Below are 27,351 nucleotides of genomic sequence, written 5' to 3' on the forward strand. Positions count from 1 at the left end.
TGATACTGCATCAGGAACTGATTGGCTGATGCTCAATAGCCAACAGTACCTGATGCATTGCCTTCAGCATCGAAAGAAACGTCAAAGTACTGGCTCTGAAAAATGTGCTTCACTAGTGTATTAAGTATACAAGTTTTAAATTTGTATTTTTGATTCTAGGGCTGTTAAACAGTAATAATAAATAGATTCTCATCAATCACTTTACACACTTGCAACATGGTTACTGAATGTGTGTGTGTATGTGTGCATGAATGTTAGTCACCATTGTGACCTGGGGGATTAGGTCATAATGATCATAGAGATGTTGTGAAACTCAAAGCAGCACTAAAGTTAAGCTACAGTCCAATCTATCACTCTGACATTTAAAAGTATGTTCATGCTATCTGGTGTCTTATGTTCCTCCCTTGTTCACTTAAGTCCCAATGGGACACCAGGGTCATTTGAGGTCATATGTAAGTGCGTTTTTCTTTCTTAAAGTATTTCTGCAGAGATGTCCAGTTGTACTGTATCAGTTAGACCGGTGCGTTTGTGACATCAATGTGAGAAGGATCATATGCTTTGACTTCAGTAAAACTGGTGCGGAGACTTTCTCACACCTAGAGATGCACCCAGGAGACACACCCACCTCAGCCTCGCCTTGATTTGCAGGCATGGCTGTCTAATTTGGTTCCACAGAGAAATAGGACCAAGGGGAACATTCGCTCATCATCTCTTTGATTAGTCTTGGATAAAATCCTCTATTAATCTCTAAAAACGGTTTCAAAATGTCTTTGATTCATCAACTGCTTTATCTAAATGTTTCTGCCTTTATTGTTCATCTGTTGAATAGCTTGCCAAGTAAAATAAACTTTTAGTGAAGAGTCACGCCTTTTGCACACTTATTTTGTGGGTTACCCATGTTTGTACGGTTATTTACTTGCATATTCTATAGTTTATTCCTATTCCATATTTTGTATTGATTCATTAAGTCATCATGTGAACAGACATGAATATCACTACAGTGCAGGACCAGAACTCGGCCCTCAAATTCCCAGTTGTAATGTGTTTAACCTGGTAAACTCATTCTGATTACACAGAATTAAATACTGACATTTAAGATTAAACACTGAATTTGAATCTTGGAAGAGAAGATTCTACTTTTTGCCAAGAAAAGTTTGAGTTTGACTCTGCACCTACAGGATATAGCACCATGCAGAATCTATCTGCAATCCTCTGTCATCCACACCCTGTGAGGAAAGGTCAGCAATAAAGGAGGTGGTGCCAAGTCCATGTCTATCCACTCATATCAGCAAGCTGTTGGCACATGTACATGAGTACACACACACAAACACAATCACTTGCTGTCTCTTCACCCATGGGAAATCCAGGAAGCCATGCCAATTCCAGCAGATGTTCCTGAAGCGCAGGCATCTTGTAAACACCATGAAATGTATTAGAAGCTAATGTAGTGGTTGCTGACGGAGGTCTTCAACACGAGTTGATTTTACCACCTGCTGCACACACATAATGTACATGTACATATATTATATAGACAGGCACCGGAAGTCTCTCACAGCTTGATGGGGTCAACATGTTACAACCCCAAAAGTTGTAGAGGCATATTGATGAATAGAAATAGAAATAAAAGAATTAAAAGAGGGTGAAAACCTACGAAAATAAGGGCAATATCACTCCAAACTCCTTACACTGTGCTACAATAAGGACATTTTATTAGAGTATAACTCAATAATCTATTATTTGTTATTAAATCAATATTTTCATGGTTAAAGTTTCACAAAACGTGAGACCAAAGTAAAGATACAGTTAACTTTTTACTTTGGCTTTTTAGGCTGATGAAAGTATTTTTCCCATGAATAAAATGCAGCAGTAGAATCAGTTTAAATTCTCTATGATATTCTGATAAGATTTTTTTTTTCTTAATGATGATATCTTTTTTCAATCATCAGTCTATAGAGGGAGCCACTGTAGTCTGCTGGTCGCTCACTGAACCCCAGTGAGAGACAAACCCGGAGCTCAACCTGCCCGGTACACCGCCCCCAGCATGTCATAGAGTACGAACCGCATGTTCATCACAAGTGCTGCTTGCACTCCGGCAACCGTCTAACATCCACTGCACCGTCTGCAGGATTTAAAAAAAAAAAAAAAGAAAAAAGGGCAGCTTGCTTCGCGCGCACAAACACACACACACACACACACTCGGATCTGCAAGGGAACATATACCGGTGGGGGACCTTTTTCTTCTTCAGCAGGCGCCAGGGGAGCTGGAGATCCGCAGGTAATTGCAGGTACGTCGCAAGGGCAGCACAGGATGGCAAAGCTCCTCCACACAGCGCTGTGATCAGATAACAGTGAAAACAATATTCAGAAGAGCTTGAAACAAGTGAGGACGAAAAAAAAAAAAAATGCAGTAGCACTTGTCTCTGATATCGTTCGACTGTTTCAGGGAATTGTCCGGTAACAAGTGTCAAACGAGGCTGGGATGAACGGATCTGAATCACATTACATTTGATTGGACAGCTTGTTAGGTTAGACATGTGTTGTGCAAATACAGACTTTTAATCAACACGAGCTCTGCATGGCTGATTAACTCGTTCATTTTCCCTGACACTGACTGACACTCGGGGACGTGTTTACGCACGATCTTTTACGCGTAATACGCACTAAATCCTTTTGGAGAAAAACAGCAGAAAAACACTTGAGTGAAGTCGCAGATTTAGCTGGGGCGGTGCCAACATAAACATCACGCCAGCAGCGGGAGACGTTGGGACTCGTTAAGCAATGCCATCAGTGATGTAATAACTGGTATTAAAACTTGTAGGCTTGTCAAGCTAAAAAAAAAAAACGCTCTATCCAGTTAGTTCCTCTGCATCTCGTTACAGTGTTCCTCCGACGTTTGGCCGACATGCTGGGGATCTGCGTGTGTCTGTGTGCGGTTTTCACGCATGTCCTCTCTCAGGAGGCTGAGGAGCCCGTCTCCTACACAGTAAGTCAGCGATTTCTACCTGATGGTGTTTTTGTTTTGTTTTTTTGTCTGTGTGCGTTTAACACATGTTCGTCGATTTTGAGATGCTGTATACTTTCATTTGCTGAGGGTTCATGTTTTTCCTCATAATATGATGTTAAACACAGAGGGCACTAAAATGTGTATCATTTCATGGTCATTATCTGTCCTTCTCAGTGCACAGAAGGCTACGAGTATGACAGAGTCAGAGAGCAGTGTAGAGGTGAGAAATGACAAATTGACTCAAATGTTAAGCATGGATTATTACCCCTTTGTGCAGCTTTTCATGCTTAATGAGTATAATTCTGCCATTCATTTTCATCTGTTTTCACCTAAGCTTAATGTTATTTGTTTAAATGATACAGGAGCACAGAAAATGCCACATCTAATGCCTTTCTTTCCTCCCTGCGTCAGACATTGACGAGTGTGCTCTGCTATCTGATGCCTGCAAAGGAGGGATGCAGTGTATCAACCACTTTGGTGGATACCTCTGCCTCCCCAAGAGTGCCGTCATCTATATTAGTAAGGAGGGCGAGCAGGTGCCGCTGCCGGAACCCGTGCCTCACGTCCCTCCTGTCCTGCCAAGCCAGCCTCAGCCCCCACCTGTGTTTTCTGGCGGCCCCAGAGGCCCTCTGCCCAGCTGGACCGTCCGCTGTTCACCCGGATTCACTGCAGATGAGCAGAACGTCTGCAGAGGTGAGATCAGCTGCCCGGGCTTAAAGCTGTGAGATGATACGAAGTACCATCAAAGTACCTTGAAAAACTAGCCTTTCATTTCTCTTACTGCTTCACGCCAACACAGACAGTTCCTCTTATCTCAGCAAGTGGTGCCGACAAGCTCCTCAGGAGAGAAATCGGACTCTGTCAGCAGGAGCAGAGGTGGGACCACAAAATATGATCTACAAGTGCATGGATGGCAGCCACACTCTCTTCATTAAAAGATATATTTCAAAAATCTTCCACAATACTAAAGATTAGACTTTTGGCCTTCACGAAACAGATTACACCTCAAACATGTGGTTGCAGATTGGAGTTCCACTGCACTCATTCTGCAGTGCACTGTATACTGGCACAATTCAGTGCTGATAGTGAGAAGTGTTTTTAAACTCCTTAATATCAGTAGTGTGCTTTTGTTGCACTTGGTGCTGCTGCCCGGAGGAATGTGTCTGAATGTGCAGAACTACGTAGGTATTTGATAATTACTCGCTAATGACTTTAGAGCCTCAATAAGCAGCACTCCAGAGGTGAACTGTTCATCCATCTGTCTGACAGTCATCAACAGCTAAACCATGCATAGCTGCCAGATGTGTTGCAAGCTTCTCGCTTTTTCTCTCTGTGATGTCATGTTTTCTAAACTCTTTGGTAGCTCGCAGCGTGATGTTTTTGGCCGGAGATCATCTTCTGAAAATATAAGGAAAAAAAAAAAAAAAAAAAAAAGTTCTTGTTTTGGGTTTTCAGGTCCTCTGCCTCGGGGGCAAATGAAGAAGATTTTATAACATTGTGTCAAGCTCCGTGCTCACAAATAGCCTTTAGACCTACAGTAAATATTCCCTGGGCCTTGACAAGCTTGTGATTTTGGTAGCTGCGCAGCACTATGTGGGTGTGATCCTGTGTTTGAGCGAGACTCTTTGATCCTCTCAAATGGGGAGTGGTTTAAAGATTCATTCTTTGTCTCACTAACGCACACACACACACACACACACACACAATGGTGGCCAGATGTTCATAGCTGCACCTGAGGGACAGACATCACTCGCTCGTAACCTCTTATTTATTTTAGCTAGTGTGTGAGAGATCAGGGAAGGTAGATGTGGAGATTTAGAATGAGCTCTATAAATGTAATGTGAGGGAAAGTGCATTACCATACAGTACATGTGTTCAGTGGTTAGGGGGCATGTGGTGAGGCTTGCGGTCGCAGAGCTCCGGTGAAAGTAACAAATTTGATTTTACACCTGGGGCGAAGATATGTGTGATGTGTTTTATGTGTTTCTCTGAATTGGAACCCAATTAGGTTTTATTAGAGTGTAAAACATGGCAGCATATCAGCTAAAGTAACCACATAAGCGAGCTGGCGTGGGTATAATACTTAGTCATTCACTGGTGTGCTGTTCCAGTGCATGGGCTAAACAAAGATAGGCTGTTGCTGTCAGTGTTGTTGCTTTGAAAGGACTGGAGCTTTAACTGGAGGGCATCCTGTGCCGTAACATGGGTGTATATTTCTGTTGGTGGAGTGATATAATCTTTGTTTACATCAGTCTCTGGTTTCTCTGTCATTACCTTTAACTTGCTACAATGTGCCAATTGTTCTTGGACGCAGAATTGTCGTCGCTTTTCTTTTTTTCTTTTTGTTCCACAGTGGCTGTTTTGTACAGCTACGTATCTTGCTAGCGGAGGAATTCCCATTAACTTTCAATGGGGGGAAACCTCAGTGTATCAAATAGCGCTTACATCAGGCTCCTTTTCCTGCTAACTCACCACTCTGTGGAGGAAACCCAGGGTGCAGAGTCAGGTAGGGGAAAGGGGAAGATGAAAGGCTGACACTGACCAAATAACCGCAGAAGTGCCGGAGCACTGACCAAGCCAGGTTGTACCAACGTCATGGGTTGTTCTGCTGCTGAGCCACTTTGGTGATTTACTGCTGAGTGTGTGGCAGTAATAGTAGAGAGATCAGCTCAATGCTCGGCAAAAAACGGAGCCAATTTTCCAAAGCACAACTTAAGTTGTTGAAAAAACGTTTCTAAAACAAAATAGCTTCTCTTAAGTGCACTATTCTTTATGCTGATTAAAAGTGAAACAAACCACAAATTACATAATACACATCACTCTGGTATTTTTCCTTTTAAATGTAGCTTTAATATTCGTTCCCATGTGCATAACTATGGCAAATGGGTAATAAAGCCTTTGGCCCCGAGTGTGAACCCGAGCCTAAGTGTGTGTTGTTGTAGTGACACATAGGGGAAGCTGGCTCCTTACTCGAGCCCGGCCACACAGAGAAACTATGAACCTTTACTGTAAGTGTGACAGCTTAATGATGCCCCTGCATTTCCATGACCCCCCCACCCCCACCCCCACCCTCCAAACGTACACACACATACTTACTGTGTAAAGCGCCAGGAGATGCCTACAAGTGGCTTGTTGTACTCATGTGTACGCGTATTCTCTCACTCTTATTTTCATCAGAGGTGAGATCACTTCCTCTCAAATGAAGGTTGTTCATCAAAAGTAGTCGAATCATTCATTAAATCTGATGAAAAGTGGGGAGCAGTTGTTTTATGATTCTCATTTTGCAGTTGAACACTGTTTGAGAGCAATGAAATACTAACTTAACTGTGCTCTCAGTGGCTTCAGGCATGTAACATTGGTCAAAGAGAATGATAAATATCATGTTTTACACTGTGGGTTTGGTTTTTCTCCTCACAAGTCTTGAGTTTACATACTTTAGCTTCTGCCTATTTATTTATCATCTCTAAATTAGACACTCATGCGCTGCAGTATGGGACATGAAAGGACATGCCACTCCTGTTTACCTGTCTGGTTTCCTGAGGTCATGCACCACCTACGTGCCTGACTAATTTCAGCTACGTCTGGACGCTCTTCACCTGCAGTTGCTGGAAATCTTTCCTAAGTATGTTCTATTAAGGCCGTTAAGCCCTCTGTGACAGAGAACTTGTGTACTTTTCCGAACAAGGCCGAGTGAATGCAATAACATTTTTCCATGCAGATGCAATGCACTTGGGAGGAATATCTCTGGAATGTCAGTGGTGGTTGTTTTTTCCGTTTGTTCCCATCTTTTGTGATGGTAGGAATTACTCACCACCTTGACAGATAAGCATCGGATCGATCTGCGAGGAGCAGGAATGCAGAGAGCAGAACGAGCACAGAGAGAGAGACAGAGAGAGAGAGGGAGAGAGCCCGGCGGTTGCAAAGCACAACATGACGCTGCCAGCGGGCTTCATGATTTGACCTTTACAGTTTAAACTTTACAGCTCCACTTGTTGTTGTCTCATCCTGACATTTGCATTTGAAGAAACAAGCCCCAGAGACCAGTCTTTGGTGTTCCACAGTCAAGGATACACAGAAAGCGACAACAGTTTTTTCAGGAAATTCCTTCAGATGTTATCCTGCTCATGTTTGTTTCTCCTAAACATCCATCAGAGATAAGCAACACGGATTTAGAAATCTGCGCCGAAGACTTCAACGCTGAGGTGAACACGATACAGAATATACAGGATGTTAAATTAAAACATTCTGCAGTGATTTTGTTGCTCGAGGGAGAGGAAGTAGGATCAAACAGAAAGCCTCTGCCTAATGAAAACTGACCCACTTTATTTAGGGCGACTTAAACAAGACACCTGAGGCACACCTTTGTGCACGTTGAAACCTCCTATTACCAGCTAAGCTCTTTTCTCCCACCTGTTCTCAGACTGATGTGTCTTATATGCGACCGTCCTGGTGCCTTGTGATTTTACTGTCCAGCTCATTGCACCTGTTACACTGCAGCCTCAGCTGTAACAACCACTGTTTCATCTGTGAGCCTGTGAAGTGTACATGTCGTCCAGGGAAGGCAGCGTTGGTCAGTGTGGCAGCTCACCACTTTGGTCCAGACTGAGATATTTCAACAACAGTTTGTTGTTGAAATACAGTATTTGGATGGATTGCCATGAAATTCTTTGATATTCAGAAGGGATTTGAACAATGTTGGCGATTCTCCAACATTTCATATGAATTTCTTTCAAAAAATGTTCTCACATTTTTGTTTTGCTGCAGAACTATTGGTATTTCCAACAGGTTAATTAATAATTTGTATTTAGTGTTTATTTAGTTAGATCCAGCCGCATGCTAATATGCTAAACTTGAGAAGTTGAATGTTAGCATGCTGACATTAGCATTTAGTTCAATGCATCACTGTGCCTACTGTAACTACAGCCCTGCTGTAGACTTTTGTTATTATACAGCTTCTTGTTTTGTTAGGTTGATCTATTTAATTTCTTTCTAAACTTACTATATATAACTTATTAAAACCGGGTTCAGATGTTACAGATGTTGTCCACCAGAGAGCACTGACAAGCTTATTTTTTAACTGTAAAATATCAGTATCTTGGTCAAAATGTTTTAAATGACCAAATTTAGTAGTTCCTTGTCAAACACTTTTGGTTATGTTTTGTGTGTATATTTTTTTTTAAAAGTAACATCGACCAATACACCATTACATTTATCAGCTTCTGCCTCAGACATCCTGTATTGGTCATGTTTCAGTCAGTAACTAGTGAATCAACATTGCTGAGATTTCTGGCTTTCAAAACTCACTTTCCATTTGTAAACTGTGCCAGAACCCTGTGGATGTCGCAACTCCTCAGTTACTGATAAAAAAAAAAAAAAAAACAAGAATCAAATTCTTTAATTCTTTAATTACTGGATGTATTTTGACATCTGCATCTCTATGGCAACATGTCTTCAATCTTTTGATTTTAGTAACCAAGAAAATCAAGAGTAAAACAACTACAATTGAAACAACTTTAGCAATAACAGCTTGTGAGAAAACCAACACATTACATGAGAAATCTTAAAATCATTTCGAGAGTGACTTCTAGCACTCCTGCCCCTCTTTTGGCCTTTGCAGTCTTGCTGTACAGTATGCTGTTATTGCTTGTGGTTTGCTGGCTGGCTCCTCTCCGCCATCGTCGATGTGATGGCAGAGAGAAGCAAGAGGGAAGCAGCTTTGTCGTGCCTCCTCTGTGAAAGTGCTTAATGTTGTTGTTAGTATTCTCCCAGAGGTCGGTGCCTGTCCAACGACCAGCTGCTTCCTCCTCTGATGTGCTTACACGTGTTGATCTTTCCGTTTACCTCATGATGGAAAGGGACACAGGGCTGCTATAAATCACTATTGCGCTCAGCTGGGTGACACACATGCGAGCGCAGAATTCGTGTTTCTCACCCTCTTTCTCTTTCTCCTGATTCTTGTTATGGCAGTGATATTTTGAGCATATTTTCAGCGTCCGTGTTTACAGGCTTCATTCCTTCCATGCCACAAATTTTCTATGAAGGCTGTAAATGTCTACAGCCTGACTATCAACAGGTCGGATGGGCAGAGTGATTGATCTTCTTCACGTTGAATAGCAGGAGAGTTGCTCCGCACTTCTTTTTTTGTAGACTTTTTCAGAGTAACAGGAAGGATTATTATCTGTCGGGAATGTAGCTGGCACACTGGACGGATTTTCAAGAACGTCAAGACTCTGCCCGACCTTTAGAAGAGTGTGGAACAAACTCACAAATCAGTTAGTAAGTGTCAACATGACTAAAACTCCTGTTCCTCCTGAACAATGAGAGCGATGAGAGGGGAATCTTGGGAGTGGTGCGAATAGCCGGCACATGGAAATATTTCATGTCCTAATACGGATGGAAATACACTGAATATAAAGTTTGAGTGTCTTGAATTCTTTGATTTCTTATCTGCTTTGTGTTTGGACTTGCATTGAAAGGGAAACACTACCGCTCCCATTTGACCTGAGGTCGTGTTCAAGCCAATGATAGCTGCATTTCACATTTCAGTATTATACACAAATGAAACAACATGCAGTGCAGTGTTTGCCAGGAGGGGTGATATTAAGGTGATGAGGTTAAGCAAAAACCAAACGCTCAGGGGTTGGTGTATGACATGCTGATAAATTTGACGCTGTGAAATTTTATGGGCTATTAACATTGCACATCTTGCCCCCTGCTTTCCCAAAGATTGAATTATCCAATAATCAGAGGGAAACAGAGATGCTGTCCAACAGCAGGATGGCTCCAACTGTTCTTTGGAACAGCTCCTGCTTTCCATTGCAGCGGTTCAGTGAAAACAAGACTAAATGCTCTCAAGTGATAATTACAACAGGCCCTATCATGTCAGTATAAATCTGGAGCAAATAACACATTGTTCTGAATTCAAGCCAAACAATTTTTCGTCCCCGTTTTGGACAAACATGTTTTTGTTTTTTTTTCATTCATATGCACGCACCAACACACATAATGCACGCATATCAAACACGCATCTGTTCACAGTGTATCACACCATTCAATAAAAGGTCGATATGAGCTCTGCAAAAAAAGGCCATTTATTGTTCGAGCACCTCAAACGGGACCTCTGATGCACGCACACATCCCACTCATCCAAACACACACACTCACATTCTTTGAGCTGCCGCCATCCCCGTTACTCCCCCAGCTCCCGCAAGGCATTTAGTATTAATCTCCCTGAAAAGCAAGGAGTTTTTAACTCTGACATCACATATGCACACACGGTTGTAAATCTAACTTCAAATCTTAAAGAGCCCTTTTTTTTTTTGTTTAAAAAATAAAAGCCCCCACCCTTTCTCCTCACTCTTCCCGCCCACATCTTCCACTCTTCTGCTGGACAGCCTTATCTTTCCCTGTGACGTTACAGCAGGCTTGCTCTTAGCGGAAACTTGTAAGTTGTGTTAAATAAATATTGGGGGAAAAAAAAAAAACTGACCTTAGAGAACAGTCACTTTCCTCACATGCAACACATCATCACGTTTGATGGTTTGTTGCAGTAAAAATCTGTTTTCCTGTGTAAACTGTATGAACTGTACTGCATGTGAACTAAGAGCCAGCTAGTGTGTGATGCCCTCCCAACATGCACACGCACACACACGCACATTTGTACACAGGCACACACTTTTGTGTAACTTTGCATTGGCAGCCTCTTAAAGGTTTAGCGACAAAGTAACAGTTACCACAAGATATTCCCGTGAATGAACCTTTGGATTGCATTCAGCACATATGCTTTTATTTAGAGCTCTCCGAGCACTCTTGAAGGGAGTGAGGATGACTCGGGCTTTTCTGTACACATAAACTTCTTGGGAAGCGTCACTGCATAGAAACAATTTACAGTCGTGTGCAGTTGCTTCTTTCTCTTAACAGTTAGTGGTTTCTACACCTTATGTAGGAGAGTGTTAGAACATGATCCAGCTGCAGATGTCTGCCCTGCACCTTGTGTAATGATTCACGCAGTCTCCCAGGTAGTCAGGACCACTCTGCCCAACTGTGGCATAAATGTTATCGAACTCATGAGAGGTAATTCAAACTCATTCAAGGTCCACCTGATTTCATTCCGGTTGGCAACAATGGCCTAAAAAGAGGGCAAATGCCGCTATAAGGAGCTGATCCGTAGCCCAAGTCTTGAAGCCATGTGTGGACTGCCTTTGGCTCTGATTTTTGTCCTGAATTTATTCCGAACAAAGTCAAGTGTGCCAGCTGCAATCTGTCAGATTCTGCTGCCTGTCTGAGCTGGCACTAATCCTGTCCAAGAACATAAAAGCTTAAATCAATGGATTGTCCACTGTGACCTTCCTGTCTCCATCAGGAAGATCTGTTATAACTGTGGTGATCTCCAGACGTTTTATTGCCACTGTCAGGTAAAAATGTGAGTGTGTCCACTATTTTGATTTATGATCAAATAACTGCAAACATATGACATTCCCATCAGCTTGTGTGCAGTGCTAATTAGCAAATGTTAACATGCTAACATGCTAAACTAAGGTGGTAAACAATGCAAACATTCACAAAAGCGCCAAATTTAGATTTCTGTCACGAAAAAACCTTAACGCTTCACTGGCGTCATAGTTTTGTTGTCTGTTTCTTGGCACAGTGACAGCATCATCAGACAGGACTTTCTTTTATCAGGAGTCTCAGACTTATGTTGTCTGAATCCACTGCCAGAAGGCAGGGCATTTCCAGTCTCAATGAATCACCAAATACCTCCAGGAAGTAGGTGTGGCTGTGATTCACAGGGGCTTCACCCCGACTTCTTACTGTTACTGTCTCCTGTCTAACTATTTGTTGACATCCATTCAGATATTTTAATACAGGATTTCACATGCAAGATTTGTACTGTCACCCAGACAGATGCAACCTGGTAAACCTACTCAGATCTCTTTTTAGATGCACTTGCTTATCCGTGTTCGTACATGCCACATGGGGAAATGTATTGTTCACATCCAGGTTAGGTAGATCTCTTCACTGAAGAGGCCGGATCCGGATGCTGCCGGTCCACCACCACCAGTGTCAGAAACTCTCTAATGCACCAAGGCTTTTTTTTTTTAAAGGCAATGTTGTGAAGCTTTCGGGCTGTTGCAAGTAGGTCAGTACCCCACAATGTGATACTGATGCAATCCAAGCATTTGGTTTCTCACTGACACTTGGTGCTGGTTGCGGATGCACTTTCCCACATAACTCTCAAGCCACATCAGAGCATAGATTCTCTGGGACAACGCTGCTTTTATCTTTGTCCTTTACAAAGAGGGTCAGTGAGCAACAAGCCTTGTCTCAGCATTCCTCCCTTTATGTAATTCGCACCTGTTGTCTCTCAGGTGCACTTTTAGATAAGCCCTGGTTTTGTCCCTAATGTACTGAGCTCGTCTTATCACTGTGCCCCCGTAGAGTTGAGAACACTGTGGCCGTCTTCCCTTTCCTTTCTTTAAGGTTTGAAGACAACTCACCGTCTGTCCAACTTTAGTTTCATGGGCTTTTCCACAGCAAATCAAGCCAATTTCTCACTGGCACTAGTCCCACTGGATGGTGGAAGCTGTGGGATTGACACATAGGGCATCATCACATGAATTATTTCCAAGGGAATATCAGTTAAAGATATCTGCAGCTATCTTGCAGCAGCAAGTTGGGCTTTCTTGTACTCATTTTAATATTTTGATTACATATTACATATTTGTTACACATTTGATCTTGGTGTGTTTTAATAGGGGCTACATAGTTATGTTATTATCTCAGGTGCATTGAATTTAAATCCTGCAGTAGGGATAATACCAGCATGTGTGTCAAGTCAGCACAGTCAGCAGAGGACAGACTGCAGCTTTATGTTTTCCAGTCTCTTTCCAGTCAGGTTCTTCTGATTATTGTTAGGCTGCACACGTGTCAAATCACAATGCAGTAGTAGTAACCCCTCCTTTCCTCTGTGTGTGTGTGTGTGTGTGTGTGTGAGTGTGTGTGTGTGAGTGTGTGTGTGTGTGTGTGTGTGTGTGTGTGTGTGTGTGTGTGTGTGTGTGTGTGTGTTTGTGCGTGTGTGTGTGTTTGTGCGTGTGGTATTGAGGATGACTGCCTGTCATGCTGTTAAACTGATGCCCACTGGCTGTCTGCATATGATGGGTTGTGTCAGACCACCCACGAGGACTGCTGGTGGGCCCACAGAGATGAGAGTATACAGTATGGGCGGTTTTGTAGTGTGTGTGTGTGTGTGTGTGTGTGTGTGTGTGTGTGTGTGTGTGTGTTGGGAGTGTGTGTGTGTGTGGGGGGGGGCATAGAAGTTCAGAAAAAAAAAATGAAGTGAAGGGGTTATAGTAAGAAATGCCGTTTTTAAAAGGCTGTGGTTCCAAATAAACCAAAATGGAGAACCTGTTTGTAGGAGAATCTTTCCACTGATGTGTCATGTATTTAAGCCCAAACTGGGGAAAAAAGGGGAACATTTTTTTTTTTTTTAGGTTTAACCAGTTATTTAAACATTGCCAGAAACTCTTACACTGCTGATTGTATGTATGGAACAATTTATCTCAAACATTCTGGTCCTAACTTTAAAATCTGAGTAGTTAATCATGTTTTATGAATTCATGTTTATCATAAAATCACCGTCAGTGATAACTCTGCAGGTTTACAGTATAGACGTTTTACACTGCAGTAAAAATGGTTTGAACTGATTTGGGAAACGTAGCATCTTTCTGGCAGGAGCTTTGTGTTTTTAAGCTTCTTATACTAACATCAAACTACTCCTTATCGTGTAATATAACTTACTAATGATGGGTGAGAGATGGAAAAGTGAATGCGTTTGGATCTGTGTGCTTTGTGGCCTGATGGATGTCTGTTGAGAGAGAGAGAGGTGTTATGGTCGAAAGCACATGACTTATCAGTTGAGCTCTTTCTCCCTCTTTTTTGTACACACACACACGCACGCACACACGCACACACACACACACACACGCGCACACACACACACACACACACACACACACACACTAACACAAACTTCCCCCTTCAAAAAGCCTGTCCTGTTAGTAGAAGATATGATCTGTGTTTTTCCCTTCACCCGGAGCTGCTGAATAAAAGCCTTCTTTATTTAATCGCCTGCTCTCTGTGTGAACATGTGCGCGTATGCCCACGTGTGTGATGTGATGGTCTCAGTGATCACAGATTTTTCTGTCGGTGGTAAACAGTTCACACATCACAGATCACAGAGTGCATACAGTCCGGACATGTTGCTTTGCTTTGTCTGCCATACGTTCCTTCATACAGCAGGCATTTAGTTCGCGTAGCTTCATCTGAGCATTTTTGTGTTTATTGCAGACATAGATGAATGTGCGATGGGTAGACACACTTGCGGCCCTGAACAGACATGCTACAACACCAGAGGCTCCTACACCTGCCAGTGTCCTCCGGGCTACCAGAGGAGCGGAGACCACTGTGTAGGTGAGTCATTATCATTCGCAGATGCAAAACACACTCTTTCTGAAAATGAGCTGCTTTAAAGAATTTGCCGTTTGCGATGTGTCTTGCTGCCCATATCTCCATGACTCAACCTGTACGTACATATGTGTTTGTGTTTTCCGGCAGACAGGGACGAGTGTGCCCTGACCCACTACTGCATGCACAGATGTGTGAACACCCAGGGCTCGTACTACTGCGAGTGCAACGCAGGTCACAAGTTGGCCAGCAACAACCACAGCTGTGTTGGTAAGTCGCCGAAAGCCATGTGTACTCATGTGTGAGTGTGTGTTTGTGTGTTCAGCATCGAATTATAAAAACATTTTTGCTTTAGTGCTTTGTTATTCGGAGGCAGGCTATCAGACATTTCGTGTTGGAGCAGATATCCACCAAATCTACCCAGTTGCCAGGCTGACTTTTTAAATATTTTTGCATACCTGTTGCAACATGCATGCTCAATGCAAAATGCAAGTGTGTATAATAATGATAATTACCTTTATTTATATTTCACTCTCTAAAAACTGTGTTTACAGAATACTTTACTGGAAATACAAGTAGAGCAAAACCACACATCAGGCCAACAGAGAATTAAATGTGTACAGCACATGATGAAACATTATAAGTAAACAAAAGAGCATTAACAAGTGCAGTTCATAAAAATGCATGAAATAAAAGTGACTTATTAAATACAGTTATAATCAGGTAGATGAAAAGGAGAGAGGTGTTAATACGTGGCTCAGGTTTAGCTTAGCAAAGTCTGGTGTTAACACTCAGTGTGTTTCTCTCATCCCCCAGTTTTCTCAGGATGCAGATATTTTGAGGTCAGGAATGGCTTTAACAAAACAAATGGTGCACAAGCTGTTGCTTTGAATGCCTGGAGGCGCAGAGCTATCATGCGATTGACCATGCAACCTGAACCCACACAGCAAATCTCCCGCTGAAGTCAAAGGAAGTTATTGAAAAGGTTGTGCTGCGATAGAGAGCTGCTTTATCTCTGAAACATATTTAGAAATCTATCAAAACCCATGACTGGTTCCCAGCTATGCTGAAACATGTGTATGTGGTTTGTGCTGAATGTGCGCATATTGTGTGTGTGTGTGTGTCCTTCTGCTTCCTATTGACCTGTAGTGTGGTACAGCTTCCCTAAGGGAAATAAATAAAGCCAGTCATGATCCTCATTATATCCGTATATGTAAAACAACTGCTTTTGTTCCAGATGTGAATGAGTGTGATGTGCAGAGTCCCTGTCAGCACCACTGCTATAACCTGATTGGCTCCTTCCTCTGCCAGTGTGACCAGGGCTACGAGCTGGCACAAGACATGGTCTCCTGCCAAGGTGAACACACACACACACACACACACACACACACACACACACACACACACATAAATATGTACATAAAGATGCATATTTACGCCTATCACATTTCCATTTTCAACGTGCACTGCCCTATACTCATTCTCTATGTGTGTGTGTGTGTGTGTGTGTGTGTGTGTGTGCGTGTGCGTGCATGTGTGTGTGTGTGGGTGGGTTTGCATGCATATTTTCTGTACAGATATTGATGAATGCAGTTTCTCCAGCTACATGTGTCAGTTCCAGTGTATTAACAGCCCAGGAAGTTACTCCTGTGAGTGTCCAGAGGGATATCAGCTCCAGGGAAACAGGTTGTGTCAAGGTACTGCAGTCCTCTTTTATTCCTCCCCCTTTTCCTTCTATCAATCTTTACTTTTTTAATGTCTTCTAAGTTTATTTATTTATCTATCTTACCCTCCTCTCTGTTTTCACACACAACAAAATTCCCAAGCGAGTCCTCTTCTCTCCCTCCCTTCCTGCTCTCCCTGAACTCTTTGAAGATAATTGTTAAAGGAAACTTGATCATTCCTGCTATCGTCCACTATTCTACCTCTCAAGCAGGAATGAAACCCGCTCTCAACCAGTACTGTCATGGAAAGAATGCAGAGGTTAGGCAACACAAACACAGCAACGCTGTGTTGCCCTGCTAAGCCACCTCTGTGAATTTATATGCATGATGTTGGTTTCTTGAAGTGGTTTTATTTGAAGCTCCGGCGTTCTCCCAGAGGGTGAGCTGTTATTTTTTCCTCTCCCCCTCGGTCAGGTGCAGGCTTAATAGGGGTAGCTATGAATCCGGCCTGTTGTGTCAGGGGGACCTTTTGGTGATGAATCCGGGTTGCTGTGCCAGAAATAGCCCTGTGGTTTGGGGCATGTTTGATGGGGCTATTTTCATGGTGCTGCAGGGAAAGAGCTGCAGTTCGGCCTGTGTGGGGTTGCATCAGGGGCTTCCCTCTTGTGTTTCCTTGCATCTTCCAAGCTGCTGGAAGTGCAGCTACAACCCTAAAATACCATTCCCAAATTGTACATGTTCTGAACTTTCACTGTGTTTTCACAGCTCAGTTTCATGAAGCGTGTAGAGTTTGTGTGTGTTTTGGAAGTGGAGGACACTAGCATTGTCATCCAGCTATTTTTGACTATTCAATACTTTTCTATCTCTCTCTCTCTCTCTCTCTCTCTCTCTTTGTCACTCTGCCAATCACCAGACATAAATGAATGTGAGACGGGGACCCATAACTGCCAAGATGATGAAATGTGTTGGAACTATTATGGAGGCTTCCGCTGCTATCCCAGAAACCCCTGCGAGGCGCCTTATGCCAAAACCTCTGAAAAGTCAGTAAACATCATCCAGTTTTTTTTTTTTTTGTTTCACTATCATCAATTCATTTGACTGAGATTGTGATAATTGTTGTGTGTTGTGTGCAGTCGCTGTATCTGCCGCTCTCAGGCTGAGTGCCAGGGTCTCCCACCATCAATTGTCTACAAATACATGAGCATCCAGGCAGACCGGACTGTGCCAGCGGACATCTTCCAGATTCAGGCAACCAACATCTACGCCAACACACACAACACCTTCAGGATCAAAGCTGGGAATGAGGGAGGAGAATTTTTCCTGCGGGTAAGAGTCAGTGGGAATTTTTGTCTGGCATGAATCAGTTAATTAAATGCTAAACTGCTGGTGTCATGATGCTCTCAAAATTTGTAGTATCAAGCTAAATCCATTTAATTACTCACATTTTGACACTGTTATCGCCCTGACTTCACCTCATACAATTACCCTACCTGATATACAGTATATATAACATGTGGCACCTGTAACACAGTAGTTACAGTTATACTGTGTTCTCCCCATTTCCTAGATATTATCTGGCACTCTGAGCAAACAAGACTCAGAGTCAATAGCCATGCCAGCACATAGGCAGTGAGCCAAAGGCTAATGTCAAAATGCTAACAAACTCACCATTACAATGCTAACATGTTGTTATTTAGCAAGTATAAAGTGTTCAGCATCTTAGTTTAGCTTGTTAGCATGCACATGTACAGCTGAGGTTGATGGGAATGTCAGTTGCTCACAAACCAAACAAATTAAAGGTTTGACCTGTTGATGGCACTAGTTAGTTACTACAGTTCATCCTGAAGGCAACATGAATGTGTGTACCAATTTAAATGGCAATCTAAGTAACTAAAAGCAAAAAAAGTGCGACCAAACTCAGTAGGATTCATCTTCTGGGGACCATAAATGTCTGAATGTACAAAAAAATGTCATGACAATCCGTCCGATAGTTGTAGACATATTTTAGTCTGGACCAAAGTGATGGACCGGCTGCCCAACACACTGACATTGCCATCCATAGAGTTGTGCCGCTAGCATGGCTAAAAACAACAGAAACAAATCTGATAATGTAAACTATGTATGTCAATGTTAAAATTGTGTCAAAAAAGATACATGTTAAATCTGTATTCACGTGCTCACACATGAACTGATCAAGGTTTTCTTTTTTTTTCTTTTTCTTTTTTTTTTTTGCAGCGTTCCAGCAATGTTAGTGCCATGCTAGTGCTAACCAAGCCTCTGTCAGGCCCTAAGGAGTACATTGTGGACCTGGAGATGATCACTCACCATCTGACCATGAACTACCGCTCCAGCTCACTGCTGCGGCTCACCATCATAGTCGGGCCCTACGCTTTCTGAGCACCGCAATTCCCAGCAGCCCACATACTGGTTCAGCAAACATAGCAGTGTAGCACAGCAGATACCTTTATCAGCATAAAATACTGTACATTTTCATACAATACATGCATACAACATATAACATATAACATAGGCTGTCCCAGACTCATACAGCCGCACAGCAGTTCCAATAGGCTTGCTCAAGACAAAACAGTCCATGCTGTAACCACGTGACCACTGGGCATCTTTTTCTCTCAAGGTGCTGGGAATCATTGTGATAAAAGGCTCAAGTGTCCTAAAGTATCAGGCACTGTGTTTCAGCAACTGCACTTAAAAACTAAAACACTTTTCATCTTTAAGTTGAAACATTTTGGACTTTAAGTGCCTGAGGTGGACATAAGAAAGATGCTGTATGCAGCATTTTCACCTGCAGTGGTTGTTTGCTATTTCCACACTAAAAACAATTGGGAACAGAGCAGTGGCACATAGGAAAAGAGGCCTAGTGGACACACATCTTTACTGTGATCAATCTTTGATGCGACTGTACTTACATTTATCACTTTGTCCAAATAAGAACCGCTTGCAATAACCAGTTTGTGCATCAGTGAAGCACTCTGTTGTAAGAAAGAGAGGAAAAATCATATTTTCTATATTAATGTACATGACAAATATCCAGTATGAGCATCTTTTGATATTTAAAAAGTAATTTGTAAATCACAGCTTTTGTTGATACTTGTTTTAGGGGTTAGTACTGCTGCGCCACGCTATTCGTGCAAGTTTCTGTATAATTTTACTCATGAGTAATAATTTCCAGAGAAGTGCAGAACAGTTCAGAAGTCTAAAGGGAGGGAATTTGCCTGTGAGTTGAGAGAGTGCTAAACTTTGTATGACAACAGGCTTCATGCTCGTAGACTGTACTCACAGGAGTTAAGTTGTGTACATACGTAGGTAACAAATCTGTGTGTGTGTGTGTGTGTGTGTGTGTGTGTGTGTGTGTGTGCGTGCGCGCGCTTCTGCCTGGCTTTGTTTTTGTATGCAAGCGATTGAAAGTGTGAAACACAGAGGGAGAGAAAGGGAAAGAGTGAGAAAGAGCTTGTTCTCTGCCCCGGGTTCAGTGGATGTGGTTGAGCTGTTTATGCGTTTCTTTGATGCCATCCTAACAGCCCATGGTCACAGAGGCAATAACAGAGATTTTTGAACTCGACAAACACGCACAGGAAATGACGGCTTTCATAACACGCCTCGGCCAACTGACCGCTCATTGGTGCCACAGTGATTCTCCAGAGGAACATCTGGGCTTTCTAATGTTGGTCCCAGTCAAGAAGTCACACTGGAACCAGGCTGGCTTGCGTGATAAAGATAATTACAGTGCTTTGCCAAGTAGCTGGTTCATGTGTGAAACAGGGGATTATTAAAGTGTTAATACAATGCCACCACACTTTTGGCAGAATGAGAAATCTTTCACTACCTGCTTTGCCTTTCATGACTCCATGTGTCTGCTTTGGCTTATTGCTGAAACACTGTACACTGTAGACACACTGCACTGAAAACCACATTGAAAACCAACATGTTGTCACCACTCTGTAAGTGTAGAAAGTTATCCATCCTTGCCTAAAAGTCTTTCATGTGGTTTCAGCAGTGATCATGCCATAGTGCCTTAGAGGTATAAACTCAAAAAATGTAACACTAATCAGTCATGCTGTCAAGACTGTTAATCATTGAAATGCCTTAATGTTTTTCTCTTCTATTTAAAATATATTTTGTCATATGTATCTTATATTGATTGTACTCTGAAGAGCAGAAGTTATATTGAATATGTTGAATAAAATATGATGGATAAATGGGGCTAGGTGATTGTTTCTTACAGCCACAAGAGCAGAGAAACTGTGGAAATGTGTGAAAACTGATCATAAGAAATGCTGTTCTGCACTGTGCCTGTACCAAAGTGAACAAGATCTGACTTCACATACAGTGTAATGGAAAATGCAGTGGCTGTGTGAAACGCTCCACTGCTCTTCTCATGCTTTTGGGAAAACGTGAGGATGATTTCATCTGAATGTAACAATGATAAATTCAGTGAACATGATGCTCTAGCCATCATATCTATCTTATTTAAAGGGATCCAGAGGGGATATAGTAATATAGTATGTTCAGTCAATGTGTGCTGAGGGACAAATGTGAAGCCTGTACACACATACATACACACATACACACAACATATTTAGATCTGAAATTGGTTGGGAGTGGTTTTATGGTAAGTTGTTACTCAATCATTCTGCTGTCTAGAGCTTTAGTCAGAGCAGCGCTGGGACGTGTAAGATGATACATGATGTGTCATTGTTCCCCTAACCCCATCTTCAGCTCCCCGCTCATTGGAGCCGTGTTTTTGCTGTCCATGCATGATTCAACCCCCAGGAGAAAACATTGCTCACCCACTTTTTCTGTGACGCAACCATGTGCTGAACTTCTTAAAAAGAGCAACATTTCCAGGTTCTTGTTCTTGATTAATATTCCACTCAGGGTAACGCTGAACATAATTAACTTTATCTCCCTGCATATAGCTAGACATACCATTAATCACTGTTAGATTTATTAAATAGATCAAAGCCCAAGTTACTGGCTGAAGATCACAGAAAAGAAAAAGAAATCGCGAAAGTTCAGTAAGTTGGATGTTTGTTACCCTCTGTCATCTCCTTGCTACAGTATCCCAGTGATGCAATAATATAATCTAAACTTGTTTGAGGTCAGATTTTTGTGTACTGTTCCACTAAAAAGTCATCTATCCCAACTGACTGTCAAACTGGGTGTATCAGTATCAAGTAATGTTTTGTAACAACAGTCAGTGAAGATGATAGGCTGGTTGAGGTTAGCTCATCATCAGTATACATACTTTTTACTACTGTATAATATCTAGAGGGCAGATTCTTTTTTCTAGTTGGGGAAGAAATACAGTCCACCTGCATTACAAATACCTACAGTATCAGATACATTACAACCAGGGCCGGGTGACAGTAATTTGATTAAACAGAATTTCATTTGAGCATGTCATGAAACATTTGCAAAGCTGTTTTTAAAATATTTTAAATCATGGATAGTTTAGCAGGACCTCAACAGCGGGGCCAGCTCTATGATTGCAAATATCCATGAGTGAGTGAGTGAGTGAGTGATCAGAGTTGAGTGATTATATTTCCACCATTTTCAGCCGAATGCAATGTGACAGAGTTGGAGTTTCCCAATTGGCCGTTACTTTTTCAAAATGAATTGGCACAAACAGTTTCTATTAGGGAGCATTTACAACCTGCAGTGTTGCCAACTTAATTTGTTGGTAGATTTAGAGACTTTTTTTTTTTTTTTTACAAAACTAGGTATAAAACCAGTATATGGCTGGACCGTGTATGGGAGCCAACAGTGGGCTACACCTCTTGTTACGGGCAGTCATCCAGCCACTCTGATTTCCCGGCTGCTCAGGACCTGCAGGGAAATGCAGTAGCACCTCCAATTCACTGAGCCTTGCCTCCATTATGGCAAATAAACTACTTTCATTACATGCACACTTATTACTAAAGGTGGCAGAGGAATAACTAAACATAAGACACAGCAAACAGAGAGAGCATAGGAGAGGGAGAGAGAGGGTAACTACTAAGCTAAAGAAACCGGCAGATTTGAATAGCATGTAAACAACAGAAACCAGCAACCGGAAATGAAACAATGCGCTTACTGCGGTGCAGCAGTAAAAGCACTGTTAAGAAATAAAGGGTTTCCATCCACTGAAACGCTAAAGGGCTTTTAATTTTAAACAGTTATAGGAAGTGTCGAGTTTGCATTAACATTTAATGCAGTAACACAGGAAATTGGAGCGAATGAAAATGATACTAAAACACTATGACCAATTGTACATATGAAACACAGGGAATTTGAGATAAAGACCTGCCTCTAGTTGAGGTCAGTAAAGTCCCTGATCACTTTTTGAGGAAATTCAAGCTAAGAGTCTTTGTTTTCCCGTCCTTAGTTGGTACATTGCTACGTTTCTTTGAGTGTTACCACCAACTCTGGTACAAACAAAATGGGGACCCACTCACAAAAACTGCTCCATAGCGCTACTTGTGGTCAAGAACTCCACATGGTATGTTCCACTGTATGAGAGACAAAATAAAAAGATAATTCTGTTGAGAAATCCTCATCTTTGGTCCCTAGAATTCAAAAATGGTGGATCCTACAATTTCCATAATGTAATTGTTAAATGCTCTCATCTTCAAAACGCAACAGCTTTACAACCACATTTTAGCTCAGGCTCCTTCACAATACAGGGCCTCAAGGTTGGGCACTCTTTTGTAACTGTCATTTAGTGAACCTCGGGTCTTTGAGGCCCCCAAGAGTTTGCCCAGTTCGTACTCCAGTATTTATTCTCTTACATTTATTGTGTTTTTCCCTTATATGGAATGCCCAAGAATGAGGTTCCAAAAAGAAACATAAAAAAACCACTAATAGGAGGGTTAAATAGTGTTTAAGATGCAGCAGAACTACATAAACTCAGACATCCACTGGCTCCAGAGTTATCCAGGTTTAAACTCAGGGTCTAAATCACATAAATGATGTTGAAACTCACAGGGAAATCACTCACAGTCACTTCATACGGCGCAATTATTTTATGTTGTCCCTAGCCTGTTTTGAGCTCTTTAGAGTGGGAGAGAGGTAAGAGGTGTTTTAATGGCAAGAAAGAGAGAGTGCATGAAGAGGTGAGAAATTAGTAGTTTATTGGATGGCATTTGAGATCGGAAAGACATAATGGGATGAGGTCACTTGTTAACACTGGCAAAAAGTGCCACATGAGGGTGGCATAACCACACAAGGGCATTCACAGGGAAACACATACGTGCATGCCACTCAAGAAATCACTAAGCTAGCAAGAATATATACACGTCAAACAAATTAGCAGTACCACCCATCCGTGTGTGCATGTTTGTGTATGTAAATTGTGAACTCTGCTGGTATGGTATACTGCTTGGTGCCACTGCATGTGGCTGTTGAACATGTGCCAGGTTGTAAACATTCCCTGCCTGGTGCCCAACCACAGATGTCGTTTCAATCAGCCTTCAGTCAGGCTGAAAAATAAATCCTGGAGGTCCATACCTGTGTGATTACATTCTCTAATTATAGTTTGGAGCAGTAACTCTAAGAAGACTAAACGAGACGGGTCCTCGGGGTGTTGTGAATGTAATTATATCCTGACAATTAATAGGCCCGTTCCTCAGAGAAGAGTGTGTTATATGATGACGTACCTGACTGTTTTTAGATCGCCGGGGAAGCCTTTGAATTATGACATAATTACAAGGGAAAACATGATATACAAGCATGATAATTATCCCCAAGTACAGTAACAGTAAAGGCCTTTTATGATACAAGTTCATATCGGGGAAAAGGTTTATATTTCTGCTACGCAGTGTATCATTCACTGCTGGATCAAGAGGAAATATCATGGTAGGCCACAGCTACAAGTCTCTGAAGTGTTGCTTTATTCCGAGGAGGCTTGATCTATAGTATCGAGTATGCACACACACTAGCAAAGAAATACTGTATGTTGCTGAGAAAAAAAACAGAAGGTAAAGGCTAACAGGCCATGTATGCAAATAGTGGAAGACTAATTAACACACTTCTTCGCAAAGCACATTTGAAAAAGTCAGGCTGTAAGAAAATGTATTACTTTTTATGTTTTTGGGGAGTACTTGAATGCAAGTTTAAAAGAGGTGATTAAGATGTACAAATGGTCCCTTTTGTCCACTCACACAGGTGTTTTCACTTACATTGCCTAATTAGTCCTCTTCTCAGGACATGCACAGGTTGTCTTTGATTGGCATCTCTCTCAGTCTTCTGTTAGTTTTGTTGCACCTTTACGAGTGAGATGACTTTCACCTTTATCGCAGTTAGCAAATTTCACATTACTCCCAAATCATTTTGTTTTGTTCATTAATAAAGCCCTTAGTTATTAATTTTATAAGATATGGATAGAAAGTGTAACTGACTGATTCTGGGGTGAGGGAGGGTGAGTCTGCCCACTGGACTCTGATTGGCCCAAAGTCAAGGTGAGCCAGGAAATAGTTCAAGGGAGAATCCTAACAGGAAGGTCACTGCTACAGGGGGGCTTCCTTACACACATGTTCAGGTCTGTCTTAAAACAGTTGTCAGGCACCCATCTGAACATTGAAATAAGTTGTACTTTCTGTAATCATTCCTCTTGCTCATATTGGCCATTATGAGATCCATTCCTAACATGCTTTCACTGTAAGTGATGGGGAACAAATTCCAGTGCCCCTGCTCTGTGTGAAAATCTGTTTAGAAGTTGATCTGAAACTAAGGCAGACGGATGATAAATTGAAAGTCTTTTTTAATATAACATCCCCTGCCACACTCAACAGTGTCAGAAAACTATCCAACACAGTTCTGCAGCTAAATTTTGAGATTCTCACTCACTCCCTTTGCTCCCAGTCCACTTCAATCTCTCCCACCCTGTCAGCTCACATCTGCCCTGGATTTTCAAGCCTTTTCATATTTTCCACTTCCCTGCCATCCCTCCCAGTGCAAGTTGGGAGAAATCGAGAGAGAGAAAGTGAGTTTCATGATGTGTGTGTATTGTATGTTGCCTGAGTGGGCGTGAGCACATGCATGTATGACAGCAATGAAGACAGGCAGGTGAGGGGAGGCCAAGGGTGGACGCCGGCTCTTGACGTGCCAGTCAGTAATACTTTTCCTCAGGTTGAGGTGTGCTCACCGGGAGGGTGTGTTACTGCTGGAAAGCACTGTAATGAACAGAAGGCTGGCTCTCTGCCTGATCAAATTCCACCGCAGCCTCATATCTATCTTGCCTTCCAAAAATGTTCAGCATACCAGTGGGTTTTATTGACTTGTCAGAGCAGACAGCGGAGTGCAAGCTCTGCCTTGTAAGGTGTGCAGTTAACAGGTTTCTAAAGCAGGAATGTCTGCTGATGACTTTTTTTTATTTGTATTACTTTTTTTGTGTTTTAAACTGAAATCTTGCTGCTGGCACTGTAATCGTGACAGGTGGAGAAGTGTCTTTTGACCCTATTGACCTTATTGACCTTATTGACTTATGATTGTTTATGGACATGTTTAAGAACATTTAACCTTACTATCTTAAACTATTTTAAACTGGGTAAGCTGTACTTGTTTGTTGTCTACTGTGTTTTTCATTTGTCCGGTTACTGTGTATGCTCTGACAATTCCACACAAATGAAGTTCTTAACAAATAAATAAAGTTATTTTGAACTTGACTTTGAGTTGAAATTGAAGAGTGGTGATTAGGAGTACAATATATACTGGGACAGATGTCATTTAAAACCTTTACTGTGTTTATCCAAGCTGGACTGAATCATTTTGGCAAATGTTCCTTTCAAATGAATTAAACAATAAGACAAATACGAGTTTTTGCCTCGCATGTATCATCATTACATTTGAGTCCCAGAGCTAAGCATCGGTTTTTGTGAAAAATAAATAGACGCTTATGTTTGAAAAACCCCAAATGCAGTATAAAAGAGTTATTTGTAAGTTTTGCTTTTGCTACATAGCCAACATTAGCATTAACAGTTGTAAAGTTTGATGCTAAATTTAGCATCAAATTTAATTCCTTTAGTCGCAACGAGCTGTCTTCAAAAGGTGGAAAGCAATGCCAATGTTAGCTCTTGTTCCTATGGGTACCACGTCTTTTCTTGTACTTGCATTAGCATGCTAACCAGCTAGCCCTTGCCCAGAAGACGTGTCGTCACTCTGGTAGTGAGTCACTATAGCATCCAGTCTGCTTTTTAGAGTAATACTGCTCAGAGCGTGTATTACAACCTCTTGTCTTCTAAATGCAACGATGGCTGAAGCTCGGTGCAACGCTGGTGAGTAAACAGCTGTTCATGCTAACGTTGGCTATATAGCAATAGCAAAACTTACAAATGGCTCCTTTAACATTACTTGGTAAAAGTTTTTAAACCTGTGCCTCTGTTTCCTAGCCTATTTTTCAAGGGGAACTCCACTTATTTTTACACATTGAAGGTCATAAAGGTTGATCGCATGTGGAAAAAAAAGTTGTATAAAACATTTACTGGCTCCAGGAAGAGAGAAGTGAACTTACAAGACCTCTAGAGCCCACTTCTGATCTCATTTTGAGGCTAGCAGTGCAAGGATACATTAGCCACTAGGCTACTAGCATAACATACACAGATGCCAGATCCCTAACCAAAGACAAACAGCATCAAAAGTAATGTAGGCGTCTTGGATCCTGCTCCATTGATTTTATATATATATTTTTTTAAATTGTCAACCTTTGTCAATCTTTTAATTGTGCAGTGGACACATTATTGTTTCATTTTGATGGTTTGAAGAGTCTTTGAGGATTTTGAAAATACCTTCAGAACAGCTGTAAATGTTGACCAAGCCTCTGGGTTTCTCAGACATCACTGAGTATTTATTTTTCAGAGAATTACATGCTTAAGTCTGTGACTCAAATTTGATGGTAATACATGAGAGTCACAAAATGGGGATGAAGTGAACATGCAAAAATCTACAAAACATCTTCCTTTCCAAAGAGGCTGTCCATGGTATTTCCCACACTGCTGCAGGATGTGTGCAAACATCAACTGGAAAGCAGTGGTTTGACTTTCACTGGTGAAACTGAGTCAAGCAAAAGAAGCTATGGTAAAGGGCCAATGCTGACAGATGCTACTCTGCTATCTGTCTCATAATGAGTTTAGCCTCTCCCCCCTCTTTCTCTGTCTTTCTACTCTTTCCTCTCACCCCCTGTCCTGCAAATACAGTTAACTGCATGACCATCCGCGATGAATGGCT

The 27,351-nt window shown here is 41.8% G+C and overlaps 1 protein-coding gene across 2 annotated transcripts; it reads left to right on the forward strand.

Moving 5' to 3' along the window:
- The first annotated feature begins 1,765 nt into the window (after positions 1-1,765).
- Positions 1,766-20,353, forward strand: efemp1 (EGF containing fibulin extracellular matrix protein 1). Of its 2 annotated transcripts, none has more exons than XM_056395946.1 (11): positions 1,766-2,285; positions 2,880-2,983; positions 3,179-3,224; positions 3,416-3,697; positions 14,351-14,473; positions 14,618-14,737; positions 15,705-15,824; positions 16,045-16,164; positions 17,045-17,171; positions 17,265-17,457; positions 18,367-20,353. In XM_056395946.1, the coding sequence occupies exons 2-11, from the start codon at positions 2,903-2,905 to the stop codon at positions 18,526-18,528; spliced, it is 1,374 nt and encodes a 457-aa protein (XP_056251921.1). In that variant the 5' UTR covers positions 1,766-2,285; positions 2,880-2,902; the 3' UTR covers positions 18,529-20,353. The 2 variants fall into 2 exon arrangements, with proteins under 2 accessions (XP_056251921.1, XP_056251922.1); XM_056395947.1 differs by having other exon boundaries at positions 1,766-2,275.
- Positions 20,354-27,351: the final 6,998 nt, after the last annotated feature.

This window comes from Seriola aureovittata, chromosome 14, assembly GCF_021018895.1.
Source record: "Seriola aureovittata isolate HTS-2021-v1 ecotype China chromosome 14, ASM2101889v1, whole genome shotgun sequence".
NCBI lineage: Eukaryota > Metazoa > Chordata > Actinopteri > Carangiformes > Carangidae > Seriola > Seriola aureovittata.

What these genes read in the sequence shown, in the direction of transcription:
- efemp1 (XM_056395946.1), top strand. Translation starts at nt 2,903, where the DNA reads ATGCTGGGGATCTGCGTGTGTCTGTGTGCGGTTTTCACGCATGTCCTC. An exon ending in AGTCAGAGAGCAGTGTAGAG is followed by an intron (nt 3,225 to 3,415) that starts GTGAGAAATGAC and finishes TCCCTGCGTCAG; the next exon opens with ACATTGACGAGTGTGCTCTG. An exon ending in GAGCGGAGACCACTGTGTAG is followed by an intron (nt 14,474 to 14,617) that starts GTGAGTCATTAT and finishes GTTTTCCGGCAG; the next exon opens with ACAGGGACGAGTGTGCCCTG.